Genomic DNA, 20,476 nt, shown 5'->3' with positions numbered 1-20,476 from the left:
GGGGAATCGGCCTCGGGGCAGCAGCCGAAGTGAGGAACTGGGTCCCACAGGAAAACGGGACTAAGGACAGCAGGGGTGTGTGGCCAGCCCTGGAAGGGGCGGGGCCAGGGGCAAACAGCCACGAGGGGCTGGGGCTGGAGGCGCTCAAAAGCGGAGAAGGCGGAGTCCCAGGCCCAGCCGCCGGTACCGCTGGGAAGTGAGGGCGCCTTGGACGGCGAGGGCAACTCTTATCAGTTTGACTGTCTGAAATGCAGCACGGCGCTAGGCGCTCTCCAGACCTCCCTGTGACTCCAACAGGCTGTGACCTTGGCGTGGGGGTCTGGAATACGTGTGGGCGCGGGTGCGGGGGAGAGGGAATGGCGACGCGGAAGAGCAGGACAGACGCGGAGGGTCAGAGAGCAGCTTTATTAACCAAGCTGGTGGAGGGCTGTGGGTCCCACCACCCCCGGGCTCGGCGCCAGGGCGGAAGGTCCGGGGGTGCCGTTCAGGCCACGTCCACGCGAGCGAAGCTCTGGTCCATGCCCAGGCTGTTCTCCACGTACACCTCGTACTTGCCGCTGTCCTGAGGCGTGGCCCGGCGAATGGTCAGCGTCGTGGTGGTGCTGCCGATCTCGAAGAACACCCTGCGGAAGGGCGGCGGGGAGGAGGGCGGAGCCGTGGTCAGTACACGGGCGCACTGGGCGGGGCTCCTTAGCCAGCTCTGTTCCTCGCCGCCCAGTCCCCGCCCCCGTCACTCCAGCCAGATTTCTGGGCTCAGTCCCACCCAGGTTCCAGCCCCAGGCCCTGCCCGTGCCGCAGGTCCCGGCCCTCGCCTGTCATCCTCCTCGATGTCCTCCCCGTCCTTGGTCCAGCCTACGTCGGGCGCAGGCTCTCCCAGGATCTCCGCAGTCAGCGTCACGGTGGTGCCTTTGCGCGCCTTAGTGTTGTCGGGTCCCTTTTGAATCTTCGCCGGGACTAGCGGAAGGAAAGGGGAGCGAAACCCCGTGAAGGACCCGGAGATGAGGCAGGGCATCACCTCACCAGCTAATACCCGGCACCAAATACAGATGCATTTAAACTCGCAGTGTGACGTTGAGCAAATCATTAGCCTCTCTGGTTTCATCTCCTTGGCTGTTAAAGGGACTTATCCCTGCCTCTCCTACTTCTCGGGGTCGAATAGAGGATCAAGAGAGATAAGGCGGGCGAAAGCCCCTGAATGTTCACACATCTCGCGGTGCCTCAGAGACCGCTCCGGGTAGTGGAAATTGCCAGAGTTGGGAGCCAGAAGACCCGGGTCCAACCCTGGCTCTGCCTCTGGCTTGCTGCGTGACCTTGGGGACCCGGAGCCGCGTGATGGAAGTCCACAGCTGACTGCTCAGCCCGGGTGGAGCTGGATCCCGAGGTAGGGAAGGACGCACTTGGCTGGCGCGGCGATGCGCCCCAGGCCGTGCCCAGAGCTGGGCTGGCGGGGACCCTGTAGCTAGGCCCAGAGGTAAACACGCGCAGCTGGACCGGGCTGCGGGCTCTGGCTGAGTGGTGCTGGTCTGCGCCCTGGCGCTGCGCCCGGGGCGCGCGTACCTTCCACGAGGATGCGCGCCGAGTCGGAGCACTGGCCGAAGGGGTTGGTGACGTTGATGCTGTACTGGCCCAGGTCTGCCAGCTCGCCGTCGCGCACCACCAGTGCCACCACGTCAGGGTCCTCGAAGACGTAGCGGTACTTGGGCCCGTCACGTAGCTCCTTGCCGTCCTTACTCCAGCGGATGAATGGGTCCGGGAAAGCCGAAATGCGGCAAGTGAGCTTGGCTGCGCTGCCCTCGATCAGCACCACGTCCTTCAGCGGCTCCAGCACCCGCGGCGGCCCCTTCTCGCGCAGCTCCTTCCGGGACCTACCCGCGGGCCGAGTCAGGGCCCAGAGTTCCTAAGACAGGCCCGGCCACAGCCCTTTCCGCGAGCGCACCATCTCCTACCTGCCCCCTGGACCCGCCAGACCCCTAAACGTGTGGCTTGGTAGGGAAGAGGACTGCTCCTGAACTGCTGCCCTGATAGGATGATGCATTCCTCCCGGCCACTCCTCCATACCTCAGTAACGACCCTCCCCTGAGACCACTCATTCTAAAGGCTCCTGACGCTGCTCAGCGCTTACTCAAACCCCACTCAAGAGTGCGCTCTCTGCAGCTCCCTTCCTCCACAGGGCTCCGGGGTTCCCTCTCACCTGTGGCCCCGGTAAGAGGCCTGGATGCGAATGGCCGCACTCTGGACCTGTGGGTCATTGATGTCCAGGGTACATCCAGGAGGTGGGGCCACAGCCACTGGCTTTTTGGCAGGAGCTGCTTTAGACATCTGGGGAGTGGGCGACAAATATGGGGGTCCAGGTTGAGACGGAGGCTCCCACCTTCAGCCCTTTTCCTCCCTGGTCAGAACATTCAGGGAGATGGAGGAATGGGGGTGTCTGCGGCTTCTCTGAGGATCGGACTCACCGTGGAGGGGTTGACCTAGGGACTTGAGTCGACTGGCTGGATTGCAGGCAGCACAGAGCCCTTCTGGATGGCACAGTAGGGGTGCAGGCAGGTGCTCAGCCCTGGGCCCGGTTTTATACATCGCTCCCCTCCTTGCCTTGTTTGGCGTGGTTGCCCCAAGCCCCCCGGGACCCCATCCGCCTCCCTCTGACTCAGGCAGGCTCTTTATTTAGCCTGTGGATGCCTGGGATGCTGGCTCAGCCGCTGGGCTAGGCCCATGGGGGGAAACTCGAGCAGCTCTGAGGTGCACCTCGCGTCAGCACCTGGACAGCTGGACAGCTGGATGCTGCCCTGTCCCCTCCCAGGGCAGGGGGTATCCATCCCACTCCCAGGAGGACCAGATTCAGCCCCTAGCTGACAAGAGATCCAGCTTCCTGCTGGGGCAGCTTTTCAATCAGGTTGGGCTCTGGATAGTCAGACAACACACCCTGTTGGTTAAGGGGTTTGAGTGTTTCTGGGGTTTCCCTGAATACAGCCAGAGTAGCATCAGACTTGGGCCTCAGGGCCCCTACAGCTAACGGCAACAGGGCCACGTGGCTGTCACGACCAATCTAGAAGCTCCTTACTCTTCCCCTACCCCCAACCCCAGGAGTCCAGGGTTGTCACTTCCACACTGTGCCCCCTGGCGGTAAACTGAGATAAACCGGGAGGGGACGGGAAAGATTTTTGAGAATAGCAGCCCCTCCATGCCTTCCCCATCCCCACTCACTCCCCTCGATGTCACATGGTAGGGGCTGTTTAGACTGCACTGTCCTTGGAGATTAGCACCACTACTGGCCCCAACCCTAGGTCTGCCCAATTCCTTTTTGGGAGCATAAATTGGTGCATAGGGGCATCAGACCACCTGGGGTGAAGGGGTTCAGTTAACCCCTCTGGGGATTGCCTGGAGGCCAGTCTGCCCAGGCCAGGCACCGGGCAGAAGCATTGCTTCCATTCATTGGAAATACCCGCCCTAGTGTGGGGGCACTGTCACGTTTTGATCAGAGCAATTTTGACATAGCTCTGCTGACATAAATTACCTTTGCTCCTCCGGGTTTGGAACAAGCAGTTCACATGCCATTTCCAATGGAGATGGGAAGGGAGCTCAAGATCAGAGGGGTGACGGGAGAGGAATTTTACCATTTATCAAGATATGAGTTCAGGCACCTCATTTTTATACAAAACACTTGCAGTGTGTAGGGGATTGGAGATTCTCACAGGCAAACTGTATATCTTCATCGCTAAAATGACAGGTAGGCAAGGTGTCGTTCTGGTCCCTTCCAGCTGGCTTTAACATCCTGTTATTTTATGATGATGGGGCTTGCCTCTTCCCTGGGGTCCTGAGAAGCTAGAGAGGCTGGGCTGGGCTGGGCAAAAGGGTTGTCTGGGCTGGAGCCAAGGGGCCCTCAACCTCCATCAGCAACACAGCAGTGACAACTCTGGCTACCCTGGTCAGAGGCTTTGTTCCTTTTACTTTGCCAAGAACGGAATTTTGAAGGTGGGGATGAGGGGAACACTTCCTCTGGAGACAAGGAGGTCTGGGTCCCTGCCAACCCCCCAACCCCTCGTCCCCAACCTCAAGGCAGGGCAGCTCAGTCCTAGGTCCCAGTGACCATTCTATGGCACTGCAGGGGTGTGGCTAGAATTGAGGTGCTTTAGCACCCAGCAGACCTCCTAACTTGCCATGTGGACAAGAAGTTCCAGGCTGGTGTGTCCCTCAGCCCTAGGAAAATGCTGGACACAGCAGACTAGATCACTCCCAGCTGGTGCTCTCCATGTGCTCTGATATGTGCTGTGACATGGAGGGCGAGGGGTGTGAGCCTGTCCTAGTGTTTCTTTTTGAGATGGAGTCTCACTCTGTCATCCAGGCTGGAGCACAGTGGCGCAATCTTGGCTCATTGCAACCTTCACCTCCCAGGTTTAAGCGATTCTCCTGCCTCAGCCTCCTGAGTAGCTGAGATCACAGGCGTGCACCACCACGCCTGGCTAATTTTTGTATTTTTAGTAGAGACGGGGTTTCATCATGTTGGCTAGGCTGGTCTTGAACTCCTGACCTCAGGTGATCCAGCCACCTTAGCCTCCCTGTCCTGGCTTCTTCTGCAGCTCCTCACACTACCTACTCTCACCAACCATCAGGATGAAACCCACTCTGCTCCAGGGGTCAGGACCAGAGCTCCTGCCTGTCTTCTGGGGAGAGTGAACAAGGCTGAGCCAGGATTGGGGTGAGGGCTGGCCTATTTCAGAGCCCAGCATCCCCCACATTGTGATGAGGGAACATGTGACAAGAGGTGGGGGCTACTAGAGCCTGGTTGCAGGGGTTCAGTGGATCTGCCAGCATTCCGGAAACTGCAAGGGGAGAAGCAGACCACAGTCTCCCCTCCCTCCAGGAATAAGGAGAGGTGAGGGGCCAGGAGGGTCACGGGAGGGGGTTGGAAGGACCCAAAGTGCTAGCTGGTATATTCCTGAATGTGTGTGTTGGGGAATACACAGAGAGGGCTAAATGCCCCTGTCCCGGACTCACCCCTCACCAGCCATCTTCCCCTCCAGCCATCCCTCCCAATAGACACACAGGTTATGCTGCTTGCCATTTTTATTTCCTTGTGACAGACAGACAGACAGCTGGATGGCTGGGAGGGATGGTCAGGACAACATGGGCAGTAGGGATCGGATGGAAGGGGAAACTTCATAAAAGTCAATAAATAAATAAATATGAATGGGAAGAAGGCCAAAGGCCATGGAGGGGCAGTGGGGACATCCTTGGGCCAGCAGAGCGCCCAGGGCTGTATCCACTGGACAGGAGGACAGAGTGAGTGTGAGCGACTGCTGGCCTCCAGCTCTCCACCTTTCTCCTCTGAGGGATGCTGACAGCTGACCCACCCCACCTCCACCTGAGTCCTCTCTTCTCCCTCTGCCGCCTCACTGCCTTCTCTCACGTCCCAGCCCTGGGCCCCTGCCACTGTATCTGTGTCCTGCCCCCGCTTTGCCACACTGACTCCCAGCCTACTGCCCTGACACCTGGGGCTCCTTCCTTTTCCTCCTCTCCAGCCATGCCCACCTTCCTTGGTTCTCCCTGAGATGCACTGACCCCCAACCCAGAACCTTCCTAGAGCCTCCCCCTTCCTGTCCCTCGATTCCTTTTCCTCTCCACTTCCCCATTCCCCTCTTGTCCCTCTGCCTGTTCCCACCCTGCTGAGCCTGGCCAATGGGTCTCCCACTCTGGCTTTGGCCTGGGGTGGCATCAGGTCCAGGCCCTGGGGTCTCTGTCCTTGAAGGTCTATGAGGTAAGAGCCCGGCCAGATGTTGCTGCTGGTGGTAACCGAAGCCCCAGGCCCGCCTGGCTCAGCGTGGGCCCTGGAATGTCCCGTGGCATTGGTGGGAACCCCAGTTGAAGCCTGAGGCCTGGCTGTGGTCCGTGCCTCTAGGGGCCGCCAGGGTAGGAGCGCAGCAGCACCTTGTGGCGGGTGGCAGCCTCAGCCCGGCGCCGCCGCTGCTCGCCCAGGAACTCCTTGAGCCGGTTGGTGGTGAAGGTGAGCGTCTGGCGGCGCAGCTTCATCAGGTAGGCGTCCTGCAACCATGGGTGGGCCAGGCAGTCCTGCAGGGAGGGCCGGCTCCTGCCAGGCAGAGCCAGGGATGATGAACCTGGAAGGAAGCTCTGGGAGCTGCCGGGGCTCTGTCCTCCCGCAGACCCATGTCCCAGTCCTGGATCCCACCCCTACGTGTGTGATCTTGGGCAGCTCAAGAGCTCAGTTCCCCAGTCTCCGGAATGGGGACAGTGAGTCTGCCTTGCACGGGGCTGCCTCAGGCTTTAAATGGTGGGTAGTATGACCATTTAGTAGAAGCAGCAGACTTCTTCCTAGGAGCAGGGGAGGAGCTGGGAGATCTCTGGCACAGGCCAGGCCAGGGGCAGGTAACACTGGGGGATAGCAGGTGTGGGGCTCACTCACCAGGGATGTACTGAGAGAACCTTTCGCAAGAAGAGGGTGGCGCTCTGGGATGTATTGGGGTACAGCTGGAAGGCATCAAAGCGGCCCCCCACAATCCGAGTCTCCGTTTCCTGGGGGTCTGGCTCATAGAACGGGGAGCGTCCACTGAGCCTGTTGGGGAAGATAGCTTGATTGACATATGCAGACTGGAGGCCAACACCCAGACCCAGAAGGACATTAGTGTCAGGTGCACAGTGCTCAGGGCCATGCTACTGTGCATCTGAGTGTGAGTGTGCAGTGTGGATGTGTGTACAGGGGAGGTGGGGCACGGGGGAGAGGGTGTTGGCAGAAGGTGAGTCCGGGAGCTCACTGTGTGGGCAGAGAGGGCTGCGGTGGGGTAGGGGACACTCACATAATGTAAGTGAGCACACCCGCTCCCCAGATGTCCGTGGCAGAGCCGATGGGTTCTCCCTTCACCATCTCCGGAGCTGACAGGAGACAGAGGCCAAGCTGACCCAGCTTCCTGGTGGCAGGGAAGTGGGGGCGGGGGAGGTCCCTGGGTGCTTGAGCAGCAGGACAATGTCCAGGTCACCAGACCATGGGAATGTCCAGAGTGGCAGGCCCTGAAGGCCAGTAGGCAGGACAGAGGTGGTGGCATACCCCAAGAGACATATGGGTCACCTGAGGAATTAACCCAGGCACAAAATGGCGGGGTCCCCAGAACTCCAGAGGGGCTGAGAAGCAGGGTGACAAGCTCCCTTGGATCGGCTCCAAGGTATGGCTCCCATTCACAAAGAGTGTGGCTGACACCAAGATTAAAAGCCTTCAAAATCAGCCTGGCTGGCTCTAATCCCAGACCTGCCCCTTCTAGCTATGGGACCCTGGGCGATTTATTAAACCTGCCTGGCTCTCCACAGCCTCATCCGTAAAGTGTGGCCTGTAGAACCACACCAAGGAAGAGAGATCATGAACGTCAAGCATTTAGCAGGTTGCTCGATGGTAGCTGGTTCTCCTTATTTAAATAAAATAATAATTGATTCTCCTGTCTTTTTGGCTGTAGTGAATCCTGCCTCTAGCATTTATAATTGTCTGATTGCACAAATCCCTAACATCAGTACACCTCAGTTTCCTCATCTGTAAAAGGGGGCTAATATTATGCCACACTCCAGGGTTATTGTAAAGATCAATCCACATACTTCGTTCATTGCTTGCATACAGTAATCACTCAATAAGTGGCACATATGTAAGTGAAGTGGGGTGAGCCCTGGCTGCTGCCTCTCTGGCAGGGCCCTGTCCCCACCCTGGCTGGCAGCTGGTCCCCTCACCCATGAACTCCAGCGTGCCCGTGCGGTGGCCAAGGGGCCTAAGGGCCTGGGGGTTGTAGGGCTGGGCACTGCCAAAGTCCACGATCTTGAGGGCATTGTCAGGGGCCAGCAGCAGGTTGTCTGGCTTGATGTCTAGGTGGAGCACGTGGCGGCCGTGGAGGTAGTCCAGGCCTTGTAGCAGCTGCACCATGTAAGTGGCCACGTCATCCTCAGAATACCGGAACCTGGGAGGGCAGGGATGGAGCAGATGATACCCGGCCCAGCCTCCCCTACCTCTTCCTCCCTACTCCCCCAGAATGCCCAGCTACCTGTCACTGAGCCCACAGAGGAGTTCCCGGTTGCCACAGCTCTCAGCTATGAGCACGAGGTACCGAGGGGTGATGTAGGCCTCGTGCAGGGACATGATCCGCTCGTGGTGCAGGGTCCGCAGCACCTCGTACTCCTGCAGGACCCGCCGCTTGCCCTCGGCAGCATAGGGCACGATCTTGGCCACGAACGTTCGCCCCGTGGCATTCTCCCGGCACGCTCGCACAACACCAAAGCGGCCCCTGTGTGTCGGGCGGAGGGACACCACCGGCTCAGAGGAGAGGAGGGGGACACTTCCATAGTGAGGGCTAACGGAGGAGAGCAGGGACCCCTAGGGGCAAGAATGCAGTGGTTCCAGTGTGGGCTCCAGAGTTCAATCCTAGAAACCAGGGTTCGAGTCCCACCTTTGCCACTCACTGGCTCTGTACCTTGGGTAAATCCCATAGCTTCTCTAACCTCAGCTTTGCCACCTGTGAAATGGGTGATGCTAATAGCGCAGTGTTTCTCAGAGTTGTGAAGATTTGATGAGATCAGATGGCTAAAGCACGCAGTGCAGTGTCTGGCACATTTGAACGCAATCATTCTAATAACCCAGGTCTCAGCACCTCCCCCGACCCCAGCCAGGACAGTCTGGTCTTCTCTCCGAAGCCATGTGCTCCAGACATTTGGCCCACTCCCCTCTGTCCTCTTCCCTTCCCCAGCCCTGCTTGCCTGGCTTTCTCCTCCAGGAAGGTGTAGGGTTTCTGAGGGGGGCCCTGTCGAAGAGTGGTACCCTCAGGCCTGGGAGAGCTTCGAGGACTGCTCCCAGGGGAGCTGACCACCTCCTTGGCCGGGCTGAGGCTCTGCACAGTCACCTTGGTAGGCTCAGGAGGGGGCTCAGGGGCTGGGGGCTCAGGGGCTGGTGGTGCAGACACGAAGGAAGTCACCACATACACAGGAGTAGAGGAAGACACTGGTTTAACCCCTTGAGGAGTGGAGGCTGGGATCGGGGTCCCAGTGTCAAGGACGAAAGGCTTGGGCTCACTTGGTGTGATGTGGGTACTGGGTAGGGTGGGCTCCACTGGCCGGGCCGCCTGCAGGCCCCTGTGTCTTCGTGGAGGGGTTTGGGGTGGTGGACCCACAGCCTTGAGCGAGGACAAGGCCTGGCTAGGGGGTGTGGGGGGAGACGAGGGGCTGACAGTGACTGATGGGGGTGTAGGGGCAGCAGGAGCTAGGGGTGGGGCCAGTGAGGTAGGAGAGTCAGGAGGCGGGGCCCTGGCTGGCCCTGAGGTGACAGGGGCCTCTTGGTGGGCAGCAGATGGCACAGCTGAAGAATCTAAGAGAGAGAGAAAATCATCACCGTGGTGCCTTGGGGCAAGGCCATGGTGCTCCACAAGAACCCTAGGCTCAGAGCCCCCTTCCTCCTCCCACCCCATACCATTGCACTGACCTTGAGTACCCCTGACAAAGACCTTCTCAGAAGGGTTGCTGAAGGGCCCCTGCCCAGCACGGTTGGCACAGGCCACACGGAACCTCACAGTCACGCCAACTGGCAGGTGGGTCACGTTGTAGTAACAGTCGGGGATGCCTGAGCTCACAGGGTGCCACACAGACTCCCCTATAGGCAGTATGGGGAAGGGGCTGAGGTCACGGAAGGGGTGGCCCCAGCTCCCATGGTGCTATCTGTGGAGCCTGGGAGGGCACTGGCCTTACCAGACTCCTCTACCCTCCCCCTGCCGCTCCCCCCACCCTCCAGCTGCCCCATCCTCACCATCCACTCGCCGCTCCAGCGTATACGTGCAAGGTGCCCGGCTGTCTCCCGGCTTCCACAGCACCAGCGCCGTGTCCTGGTAGGTCTGGGGTACCTCTGGAGGAGCTAGCTTTCCTGGGACTCCTGGCAAGAGAAAGAAGAGTCCCAGTGAGCCCCTACACCCTAGCTAAGAGCCCCTCAAGCCCTGTCCTGCCATCCCCATCACTACCCCCCTGGGGCCCTGCCCCAGACTCACGGGCCACAGCCACGGTACAGGAGCTGGTGATGCTGCCCAGGACGTTGGTGGCCGAGCACTCATAGAGACCGGCGTGCCGCTTGCCCGCCCGGGGGATGCTGAGCAGCTGCCGCCCATCTTTGCAGGACACGATGATCACTGAGGGCTCTGACCTCAAGGACTTCTTGTCTGGGGACAGGGAGGAGCAGGAGTTGCTGCTGAGTGAGGCAGCACATGTCCAGGCCCCCTCACTCACTCCCCACTCCAGCATCCCCGCTAACCGTGCTCAGTCCCCACTCCGGCCTAGCCCCTCCCATCCCCTGGGCTCAGGGCCACTTGCTGGCCTCCCTCTCTGTGGGAGGCAGAGTCTCCTTACCTTTCATCCAGGAGATGTGCGGTGCAGGGCAGGCCGCTGGCAGGCAGAGCAGGGTGGCTGCCTCCCCCTCCAGCAGCACCTGGTCCTTGAGTTTGATGTGGAAGACTGGGGGGAAGTCTGGAGGAAAAGCAGAGACAGCCATCTATCTGTAGGGACCCTGGCCCACTTACTGCTGAGGGAGGGGTGGAGAAGGCCTGCAAACAGCCATCAGGAAGCAGCATGAAACTTTGTCTCTTCCCAGGCAGATGTGGAAAGTGGAACCCCACGCCATGCCTTCAATAATTTTCTTTGGGGGCAAGCATCACTTTCCCCAGGCCCTCACTGTGTGCAGAACTGCTTTTTCCTTGCACTGACTATTGACGATGCTACTTATGTCATGGGTTTGTAAATCACTTAGAGCAGGGCCTGGCATTAAGTAAGTGGTCTATAAGCATTTGTTAAGTAAAATAAAAGCAAACAAATACTGAAAAACTATAATGGTTAAGATCCTGCAAGACCCACCCTCTCTGGGGCACCATAGGGCAAGTGAGAAGAGAATTGAGATGAGTTAGTGACCCGAGCTGAGATGGGACCAAACGAGGAATGTTCTATCAGAATGTACAGTCTCAAAAGAGCTGCAGTCTAGGAAAACTGTGGGCAGACCCTGGAAGCGTGTTGGCCTCCTGGCCCCTCTTCCCACCTGCCATCGGGGGACAGGGTCGTAGGTCTTCTGTATACTCCTTCAGGTCAATTAAGTGGTGAGAGCTTTTGAAGGGGCAAGAGACAGTATCTGCCTGACCTTGGGCAAGTCATTTACTCTCTCAGAAGCTCCATTTCTAATCTGTAAATCAAGGAAAATAATCCCGCGCCCACAGGATGCTTGCTGTGACAATTACGAGGCATGTAAAGTGTCTGCCATAGAGTAACTGATCATAAATACTAACTTCTCTTGTTGTTATCATTATCTCAATAATATGGCCAGCAGAGAAGCCTGGAGCAGACAGACCCCCAGAGAAAGGCTGTTTCAGCAAAGCAGAGAAGCTGCCTTCACAGCTAGCTGGTGGCTGTGCACACGCAGGGCTAGGGATGCGACCAGTTTTCCTTCCTCCAATGTAGCCAGCCTGCGCCTCTTTAGTGCCCTGAGGATGTGAGTGCATGATCCCTGGGAATGTCCCTTTAGAAGAATCCCAGTTGGGCCATGGGGGTGGTGGGTGAAGGTGGGGATAGGGGAGGACTTGGGGGTGGATTTTATTCACCTGGGCAGAGAAAGCTGAGGAGGCTTGTGAGCCCCAGCTGCTGCCTGTCTGAAGAATTGTGGGGGACTGGGAGTGGGGATGAGCCAGGCAGAAGAGGAGTACTCAGCAGGTGTGGTGATCAGGATGGCAGTGTGCCCCCTTCCCGCTGTACCCCACTGCTCCCCAAGGAGGGGTCCCACACTGAGGTTCCAACAAGGCAATGTGAACACAGTTTCTCAATGGCTGCCTCCAGGCCAAGTGAGGGTACTGGGTAGCAGGGAGAGAGAGAGAGAGGCCACCTCTCTCAGAGGTGAAAGTGACCCGGGCCCAGCCCTGCCAGCCCCGCCAGCCCCACCCCCATTCCTAGGGGCCAGCCCTGGTTGTTAAAGTAGACTGGGACAGCCTTGTTTCTGCAGGGAACAGGGAGCGGATGAGGTAAGGGGACACTGCCTCGGCAGGAAATCAGCTGCATAAGCAAAACTGGGCCAGGAGGGAGGCCCCAGGTGGGAAGAGATCAGCTGTCCCCAGGCCTCTCTGCTGGCTGATCGCTTTCTTTCCCCCTCATTCTCCACCCTCCCCTCCCCACCAGCAGCCCTTCCCTCCCTCCTTTTCTCTCACTGCAGCCCCCTTTGCCCTGGCCAAGGCTGGACAGAATCCCTATAAGCCCAGCTGAGGCAAGACTCGACAGCCACTCTATTCTGAGTTTTACCAGGAAATGGGGGAAGAACAGGACTGGTGGCTTGTCAAGATCCTGCACACAGCCTGGCTTCATGGACTCGCTCCCTTCCTGCATGCTGGCCTGGAAAACCCAACCTCCCGAAGCCTTTGCTTGTCGTCCTTGAGTAATGCCCCTTTTTCAGGGGGGATGGGGTGACCCCACATGGGGAATGCCTCCCTATCCGGAGCTCCAGGACACTCAGGCAGAGAAACAGAAGAGGGCAAAGAGCTAGCAAAGAGCTCCAAAGGCTGCTTTTCTGTGCAGAAGGGTCAGGGAGGGGCAGTCAGGTGTTCGGAGCTGCAGAGCAATGGAGACTTAGGGGGCACAATCCAGGTCGTGGTCCTCTAGGCTGGAGAGAAAGTGAGTGTCTTTGGGTACACACCCAAGCACACACACATCTAAAGGGGGACTGTGGAGGCAGGAGGGCCCTATATCTTGAGCTCCTTGAAAAGTACAGCCAGTTACAGAAACATTCTAGGGTCTCCCAGGAGAGAGGAGGCCAGCCCGACAGACGTAAGTGGTGTCCTGAAGCCGTTTCAGGGACCTGGCTGCAGAAGGTCACCCAGTCCAACTTCAGCTGCTCCACTTACTAGCCCTGCGACTTGGACAGATCCTTAGCATCACTAAGCCCGTTTCCTCACCTGTACAATAGAGACAATGATACTAATATTTCCCAAACAATGCTGCAGGATTGAATGAGGCAGTGCTTGTAAAGTGTTTAATAGAACACTCAGCTTATCTAATGAATGTCAGCTACTGCTATTGTTATAGTTGTCTGAGCAGACCCCTTCCACTAGGTTTGTCAAGGTGGCCCACCTCTCACCAGCCATGACTGCTCCCTGATGGGGGTAGGGGAGGGCAGGAGGGGAGGAGGGTCCTCACCCAGCAGGCCTCTATTACCTGACTCACTGCGCACGTACTGGTGACCCAACTCCTCCTGGACGCTGGCAGAGAGGTTTGGTGGCAATAACCCCTTGTCCTTCCGCGGCCGAGAGAAGCCCCAGCGGAGCCGGCTTCGGCTTTCCCCTGGGGCTGTGAAGACTCAGGCCCGTGAGTATTTGTTCAGTCAGTACCAGCAAGTTCCCACCTCTCTGCAGCCCTCAGCCCAGAGAACCAGAATGAACCCCTAGCCCACCCAGCCCTGCTGCCATTCCTGCTTTCCTCCCCTCCAGCCCTGCTGATTCCACCCTCGGGGCCTCAGCCTGCCCCTGGTGGGTGTCCCCAGCCCTCTGCTCCTCCCACAGCCTCTCTCCAGCGCACCCCACCCTCCTCTGCACCTGCTGCCCTACCCCTGCCCCTCCTCACCTGAGGAGCCCGACGTGGCGCTGGCCTCGGAGCCCAGGGACTCGGCGGAAGGCGTGGTGGCGCCGGCCTGGGCGGCCAACTGGTTGTGCGGAAGGCCTAGGCGCCGCAGACTCTCGCCCTCAGACGTGGCCCTGCGAAGCCGTCCGAACAGCGGCGTGCTGCGGCCCGACGCGCCCCCCGAGTCCTCGCTGCTGCCACTGCGCTGCAATCGGCTGGACAGCCGCTCCAGGGTGGAGCTCAGCCGCCTGCGCATCGCCAGCACCGGGGAGCCCCGCGCCGAGCTCCCGCCCTCCGAGCTCTCTCCGTCCCCGCCGCGGGCCTCCCAGGCCGGGTGGCGCTGCGCGGGAGGGGTCCGCCGCAGCCGCTGGGACAGTGACAGCGAGAGGCGGCGGACGAGGCCAGGCTCTCCGACAGCCCTGAGGTCCTGCACCGAGCGTGAGCGCTCAGGCCGTCGCACCAGCTCCAGCGGGGTCCCCGCCGGGCTGGGCCGGTATATGCCATCCTCCTCCTCGGCCCCACGGAAGGGGCCGCGCTCCTCCGAGCGCGAACGGCTCAGCAGCCGCAGCCCCAGCGACAGGGGCGACTCGCGGCTGCGCTTGAACTTGGCCTCGAACACGGCCTCCGACTCCAAGTTTTCGATGCTGCTACTGAGACTGCTGCCTGGCCTGGGGGGCACCGTAGGAACTCGGGCTTTCTCGGCTAGCACCGGGGGACCCCCGGCTGAGGGCACGCGCTTCTCGGGGGCTCCCGGAGGTGGGGAGGCCACCCTGGCAAAGACAGCAGCGTGGGGCTTGGGCTCTGAAGGCGACGCGGCAGGGCCCTGCGGGGGGCCCTGGGCGTGGCCTGACAGCTGGAGGGACTGAATGATCTGAGCATAGGGTGTGAGGGGCAGCGCTAGGGTTTGCAGGGCCTGGGGGGGTGGTACAGGCTTGGAGGCTCGGACTGGTTCTGGCCTAGGCTCTGGGGCCTTGTCTTGGGCAGGCTGGGGTGCGGGGGGCTGCGGAGCATCACTAGGTATGGTGGCAGAAGGTTCTGCAGACTTCGGGGTACTGGGTTTGGGGGCGCTGGGCCGTGCAGGGCTGGATGGCTGGGCCTCGCTGAGGGCAGACAGGGAAGGAGACTCCTGTAGCCTACGGGCCCCAAGCCTGGCCACGGGGATCTCGAGGGGCGCCCCCGCTCGGCGGTGCCGGCCCCGGGGCTCCGCCTCACCCTGGGAGAAGCTGCTGCTCTTTTGCAGGCCCCGGTTCTCGAGTGGGGGCTGGTGGTGGGGCGCTGCCTCGCTGGAGGCAGCTCGTGCCATCCGGGGGTCCCGAGCACGGCCCCCCAGGCTCTCCAGCAGGGGACCCCTGAGGCCGCTGACCTTGCCATCCTCGGGGCCTCCCCGCAGCAGCCGCTGGCGCAGGGCCTGCAGCCTCTGGGCATACTCGCCCTCACCCAGGCCTCCCCGGGCCAGGCGGGTGGCTCCCGGGCTGGGGCTGCGGCGCTGCGGCAGCTCCACAGACGCCGCCTTGTGCAGGCCCCGGCCCAGCTCCCGCGGCCCGGCCCGGGGCAGGGCGCTCTCAGCCGAGCTGCCCCTGCGGAGCTCTCCCCGCCTGGGGCTAGCCCCAGCTGCGGGCTCCTGGCCTGGGGAGGGGAGGGCCTCTGGGCTGGGAGCCTCCTGGTCCTGAGAGGGAGCCCTTCCCTGCTCCTGCCAGTCCATGGGGGTGGCAGCCCCAGTCTCTGGGGTCCCCAGGGCCTCATCCTCAGTGGGAATGTCTGTGAGGGACACCCGGGAGCCAGAGAACTCGGGCTGCAGTGGGCGGGGCACTGAGGGCAGCTCTTCCAGCTCTTCCTCTTCAGAATCCGAGGAGGATGAGAGCCCCCCACTGGGGGGTGGCCTTCTGGGCATGGTCACCCACACCCGCTCTGGGGGGGCCCGCAGCAGCTCGGGGATAGGGCGCAGCACCAGGTGGCATTTGTAGCTGATCTGGGAGCGCTGGAGACAGGGTACTGGAGTCAGACCTGAGGGACCCCTGGGGCAGGATTGTCCCCCCCAGGCCCACCTCAGCCCTGGGGAAGAGGCCTGAGCATGCAGAGGGTCAGGGAACAGGCAGGAAGCTAGGCATGGAGCCAGTGAAAGCAAGAAGACAGGAGCAGGAGATGAAGGCCCACGGGAGGGGGAAGGCAGTGCTAGAGAAAAGGAGAAGGTGGAAAGCACAGAGGCTGGCCTGCCACACTTACCTGCCACCTCCGCCGGGAGAGGAATAGCTTCAGGTGATCCGTGCTCACCTCTGCGCCCTTTGCCTGAGTCTGCAAACCCAGGAAAGAGGGCTTGAGGGAAAGCTGTCAACCTAGACCCTCCAGGTTTGGCAACAGAGAGACAAAGTCCATGGGGCGGGGTGGCAGGAGAGAGTGGATCGAGCAGCACTGAGTCTGGGCTCCTGGGGGTCCCCTTCCCCTTGGGTCTGTCAGGACAATGCCTACAGCCAAGATGCACACCTAAAGACAAATCCCCTGAACCCCCCAGGGGAGAGGCAGGAAACGGGTGGCTCCCCGAGGTAGGCTTCTGAGCTTCCACCAGGGCTCATGGCCCTGTCCTGGTAAACCAGCTGCCCTGGGAGGCCTGTGATCTTAGGCCCTTTACCCGGGCCCTGGCTCCCCAGCTCCCCTCTGTCTCCATGTAGGGCCAACACCCCAGACATCTGGAGCCTTGGTGGTCCAAACCAAGACGGATGCTTCCCTCAGCTACCCACCCAGGCTCTCTCTTCTGGAGCTCATTTCCGGTCTGAGAAAGAAGGCTCTTAATTCAACTCCCGATACCCGAATGACCTCAGCCTTCAAGTGACCTGGCACAACCCTCCATGAACAGTTTATTCAGGCGCTCTTTCCAGACTCATTTGCTAAACCCCCCCTCCCAAATCCCCAAGACCCCATCAATGCCTGGCACTGTGCCCTGAGGCACTGGGGTTTGAAGATGAATGAGTGAGAACCAAGAACCTGCCCACATGAAGCTCATAACCAAGGGGCTGAGCCTGCCTGGTCACCCCCAACGCTATTGTGTGGGACCAGTGCAGGACAGAGATGGACAGACAGAAGTCAGGAAGACCAGGGTCTGGTCTCAAGCATGGGGGAGAACTCCACTGAGGACACCCAGGATGGAGAGGTCCAGACGTATGCCCTGGAGTCCAGTATGTATACCCCCAACTCCATCACGGATTTGAGCCTGTTTCCTTGTCAACAAAATGGGACTAATAATGCATTCCTTTGCAAAGCTATTGTGAGGCTAATATATCATATGTACAAACAATGCCTAACGTGGTTACTGCACACAGTAGGTACTCAATAAATAGAGCTGTTAGTAACATTCTCTCTCCCTCCACCTTTTGTGCCACCACTTTGCAGACTAGACTCACTTTGAACCAAGGATGTTCTAGGGTCTCCTCTGCGGTAGGTCTCCTGTGAATGAATGAGGATTAAGAAGGGATTTATCGTTCAGTCATCAGTGAGTCAATAACTGTTTGAGCAAACAGGGCTCCTAAGGAGTTGGGGGCTTGCATGTCGAGGGGCAGGAGTTTGGGAGTAGCAGGCAGGTGGTATGAGGGTGACCCTGCAGGTGGGGGCTCCCAGGGCCTTGTACTCACAGCTGGTCCTGCACCAACACTTTGATGAGGAAGCCCCGGGCCTCCCTGCTCAGGCTCAGGAATGTGGTCTCCTCGAAGGCCACGTTGTAGTTTCGGATGTTCATCAATGTTGTCCGGTCATTTTCCCCAACAAACGGGGAGATTCCTGTCAGACTGCAGGGGTGAAGAGGGCTGTCATGAGGGGCAGGTGGGGACAAAGGGGAATGTCAGTGGGGGCACAGGGCTGGGGACAGATGGAGGCTCTGGGGTTGTGAGGATGACAGAGGCTGGGCAAATCTGGGTAAGACGTGAGGCTGCAGACTCTCTCCTGCCCTGTCCCCTCCCCAGCCCCCTGATGGGCAGGGAGGTGGTGCTGCCTTGGGGCCTAGTGGCCTGTGCTTTAGAGGACCTGTTCCATCCCTCCTCCAGTGTGGCCTCTCCATGAGTGAAGAGTCTGTGCCAAGGGGATGTGCCCACCCTGAGCTCCACTCCCATCTAGTCCAAGTTTTGGACACTCAGAGCCAAGGAGTTCCCTGCCTCCATGGCCCTGAGCCTGCGCTGGGCTCTCTCCATCTAGGGTGCCCACCTCTTATGGAGGGGTGTGGGGACAGGCAGAGTGTGGGCATGCAGACAGGGGTGTCCACCTTCATGCACATGAGGCTCTTTGCAGTGCAAGAAGGAGTAGGGGGTGCGGAAGAGAAGGAGGTGGGCTGCAGCCCTGCAAAGGTTAGGGGTAGACCTGCCAGGAGACTGCTGGGACACTGCAGAGGGGTCCTTACCAGAGGAAGGCAACGACACCCACAGGCCTGTGGGAAAAGGAGAGTGATAGGTAAGAGGACCGCCCCTCTCTGACTGGAAGGGAGCAGTTCTTTGCTACTGCTGACCTGAGTGAGCTGTTACCTCCCTGGGAACACTGCCATGGACAATGGGCACAGGAGTGGCTTCTTCAGGGAGGACCCTGAGCCTACAGGTCCAGATATGCCTGGAGAAGTCCAGGGTCATGGCAGGGCTGGCCCAGGAAGCCCAGGGAAGCCTGGGAACCAATGGGACCATGCCTGCCTTACTGGAGGAGGCAGGCTGGCTGCTGAGGGGAAGGCCCGGCTTCCAGGGGAGACAAGGAGTCAAGGACTAATAGGGCTAAAGCCTTTAGAGAATGGGGCTGCCCTGACTCATGAGGGGCAAGGAGTAACATGGGCAGGAGACCCTGCAAACAATGCCTCCAGCCCACCTTCAGGAGGAATTCAGGCTCAGTAAATCTCCCTGCCAGTGAGCGCGTCCCCAGCACAGCCCCAAGGGCAGCTGCCCTGGTCGGCCCAGCCCAGCATGCCACCCTTACCAGATGTCAGTGACTCCAGACACGGGGCTCTGATTGACAATCTCGGGTGCTACAAACTCAGGTGTGCCATACTGGCAGTACTGGGGCTCTCCTGGCGTCAGCTCCTGGGCATTCCCAAAGTCACAGATCCGCACCTGCTGCTCGCCCGCAGCACCATCCCACACCAGCAGGTTCTCAGGCTGGAAGACACAAGGCGAGGTGTGTGGGCCAAATGAACAAGGAAGGATGCTTCACCTCCTGGCTCCCACAGGGGCTGTCTGCTCTCCAGTCCCCACCTCACCTTGACATCGAGGTGCAGCACGTGGCTCTGGTGCAGGTAGTGTATTCCCTCTAGCACCTGCCGCATATAGGCCCGGATCTGTGGAAATAGTGGGCCCAGAGTCTGAGGGGGAAGGGTGGTGTATGTCTGAACACCTCCAGGGCGGCAAGCGGTCAGGCTGTGCCTGTGGAGTAGCCTTCAGATGGCTCGTGGAAGGGGCTGAAACAGGTTTGGGGTTGCAAAGATCCAAGGCTACCATATGCACCGGAGGGTACAGCACAATTATAGGGAGGAGCCATTGCGTGGTAATAAGTAGAATTGTGCAGTGCACAACATGTACAGCCTGACGTGGCAGGACTGCAGTGAGATCAATAAAATCTAGGTGGGGCTCCTTCCAGGAGAAATGTTTGGGGGATGTTTATGTGATGAAGAGTGGGAAACAACAGTTAGGAGCTGGGGTGGGTTTGCTGAGATTTAGAGAGAATAGCACAAGTCCCAAATAGATGGGGGTCTGGTATCATTGGGTGGGGACTCTGCTGCCTGCCTAACAGTGCTCTCCACCTCCACCCCTGGCTTCCTGTGGGCACAGATGGCACACTCAGGACCCATTTGTTGGTTCTCAAAGCTCAGGTGGGTGAAGGCTGGTGCCCAACCTGGCCCCTGCCACCCACTGCCCTCACCTCAGACTCACACACGGTGGGTTTCCTGGCCATTCGCTCCAGCAGCTCCTCTGTGCAGCTACATCCCAGATCAAGGAGAACAGTGCCCAGTGCCAACTGCCCGGCCCAGCCCAGTGCTCAGGGCAGGTCCCAGCTCAGCACGGGGTTCTCCTTCCCCTTACAGAATGCTTGATACTAGCCAGAGACTGCCTCTCCCCTCCTCCACGTGTACCCCCTCCCCACCTCCTGTCCTCTGAGGGCACAGGTGGGTCATCCCTGCTTGAACTCCCACTTTCTATGGGATCTCAGACAAGTCACTTCACCTCTCTGAGCCTAGGTTCTCCCAGGAGTAATATGGGAATAACATTTCCTTTCCTGCCCACCCTGTAAAGCATTTATAGGGATCAAATTACAGCAGAATTTTGTTGACTGTGGATGGAACTTCTTGACTCTATTTGAGAATGACCTAGAAGGTCCATGACATGGAATAATTTGTCATTTTGCTGAGGTTTGAATTCAAACAGTGCAGGCAGGAGGCTCATGTGCAGGTTACGGTCACCCTGCTACTGGGGTGATGAGCCAATCACCCAGCATCCTTACCTCAATGTGCCTTTGCTTAACCACAGCCTTCATGAAAGGGTAAAATCTGTTCCTTATGAAAACAGCCTCTAAATAAAGCCAAGTATTGATCTGAAATGGGGTCACTACAAATATGCAGATGCATTGTACTGCATTTCATGATGAAAAGCATAGGCCATGTGCTAGCTCTGTGACCTTGGGCAAGTTATTTAACCTCTCCATGCCTGTCTCTTCATCTGTAAAATGGGGATAATACAAGTTAATAATAAAATTCCAAGAGATAGGAATATATGAGGATTAAATAGGTTAATATTTGTAAAACTCTTAGAACACTGCCAGGCACACACATTAAATGCTATGAAAATTTAAGCTAACAATGGGCTTAAAACTGTTGGTTTTCATAGAAGTCTCCAGATGTATCCCTCCCAATTGTCAATTG

General features: G+C 59.0%; 2 protein-coding genes across 11 annotated transcripts in view; both read right to left on the bottom strand.

Annotated features, from left to right (window-relative positions):
• Window positions 1-24: 24 nt before the first annotated feature.
• On the bottom strand, window positions 25-2,581 carry SPEGNB (SPEG neighbor). Its single transcript, XM_055109136.2, has 4 exons — window positions 2,192-2,581; window positions 1,558-1,865; window positions 813-954; window positions 25-623 (listed from the first exon to the last, which is right to left on the bottom strand). Exons 1-4 carry the CDS (start codon window positions 2,317-2,319, stop codon window positions 485-487), a joined length of 717 nt encoding a protein of 238 aa, XP_054965111.1. The 5' UTR covers window positions 2,320-2,581; the 3' UTR covers window positions 25-484.
• Window positions 2,582-5,369: 2,788 nt separating this feature from the next.
• SPEG (striated muscle enriched protein kinase) overlaps window positions 5,370-20,476 on the bottom strand; it is a 58,379-nt gene continuing 43,272 nt past the window's right edge. For 8 of the 10 annotated variants that reach the window (XM_024927835.4, XM_034955217.3, XM_034955216.3 and 5 more), the window contains 19 exons: window positions 19,480-19,537; window positions 18,821-18,898; window positions 18,541-18,719; window positions 17,984-18,010; window positions 17,226-17,378; window positions 16,998-17,040; window positions 15,826-15,894; window positions 13,606-15,580; window positions 13,201-13,332; window positions 10,369-10,485; window positions 10,014-10,181; window positions 9,779-9,901; window positions 9,458-9,625; window positions 8,740-9,343; window positions 8,031-8,270; window positions 7,723-7,946; window positions 6,810-6,885; window positions 6,419-6,568; window positions 5,370-6,085 (listed from right to left, as the gene is read on the bottom strand). In XM_024927835.4, coding sequence (XP_024783603.3) covers window positions 5,893-6,085; window positions 6,419-6,568; window positions 6,810-6,885; window positions 7,723-7,946; window positions 8,031-8,270; window positions 8,740-9,343; window positions 9,458-9,625; window positions 9,779-9,901; window positions 10,014-10,181; window positions 10,369-10,485; window positions 13,201-13,332; window positions 13,606-15,580; window positions 15,826-15,894; window positions 16,998-17,040; window positions 17,226-17,378; window positions 17,984-18,010; window positions 18,541-18,719; window positions 18,821-18,898; window positions 19,480-19,537 — 4,777 coding nt within the window. In that variant the 3' untranslated portion in view covers window positions 5,370-5,892. Of the gene's footprint in view, window positions 6,114-6,418; window positions 6,569-6,809; window positions 6,886-7,722; window positions 7,947-8,030; window positions 8,271-8,739; window positions 9,344-9,457; window positions 9,626-9,778; window positions 9,902-10,013; window positions 10,182-10,368; window positions 10,486-13,200; window positions 13,333-13,605; window positions 15,581-15,825; window positions 15,895-16,997; window positions 17,041-17,225; window positions 17,379-17,983; window positions 18,011-18,540; window positions 18,720-18,820; window positions 18,899-19,479; window positions 19,538-20,476 lie in introns of those variants that run through there. The other 2 variants (XM_034955215.3, XM_034955224.3) reach the window with 2 other exon arrangements.

The sequence above is a fragment of the Pan paniscus genome, chromosome 13, assembly GCF_029289425.2.
Source record: "Pan paniscus chromosome 13, NHGRI_mPanPan1-v2.0_pri, whole genome shotgun sequence".
Classification (NCBI taxonomy): Eukaryota; Metazoa; Chordata; class Mammalia; order Primates; family Hominidae; genus Pan; species Pan paniscus.
The sequence above is the reverse complement of the archived record's forward strand: the minus strand, read 5'-3'. Positions and strand labels throughout refer to the sequence as shown.

Coding starts and splice junctions, on each gene's coding strand:
- SPEGNB (XM_055109136.2), bottom strand. CDS start 2,319: ATGTCTAAAGCAGCTCCTGCCAAAAAGCCAGTGGCTGTGGCCCCACCT. Junction 955..1,557: donor GGCGCGCATCCTCGTGGAAG/GTACGCGCGCCC, acceptor TCCTTCCGCTAG/TCCCGGCGAAGATTCAAAAG. Junction 624..812: donor GACATCGAGGAGGATGACAG/GCGAGGGCCGGG, acceptor GCCCTTCCGCAG/GGTGTTCTTCGAGATCGGCA.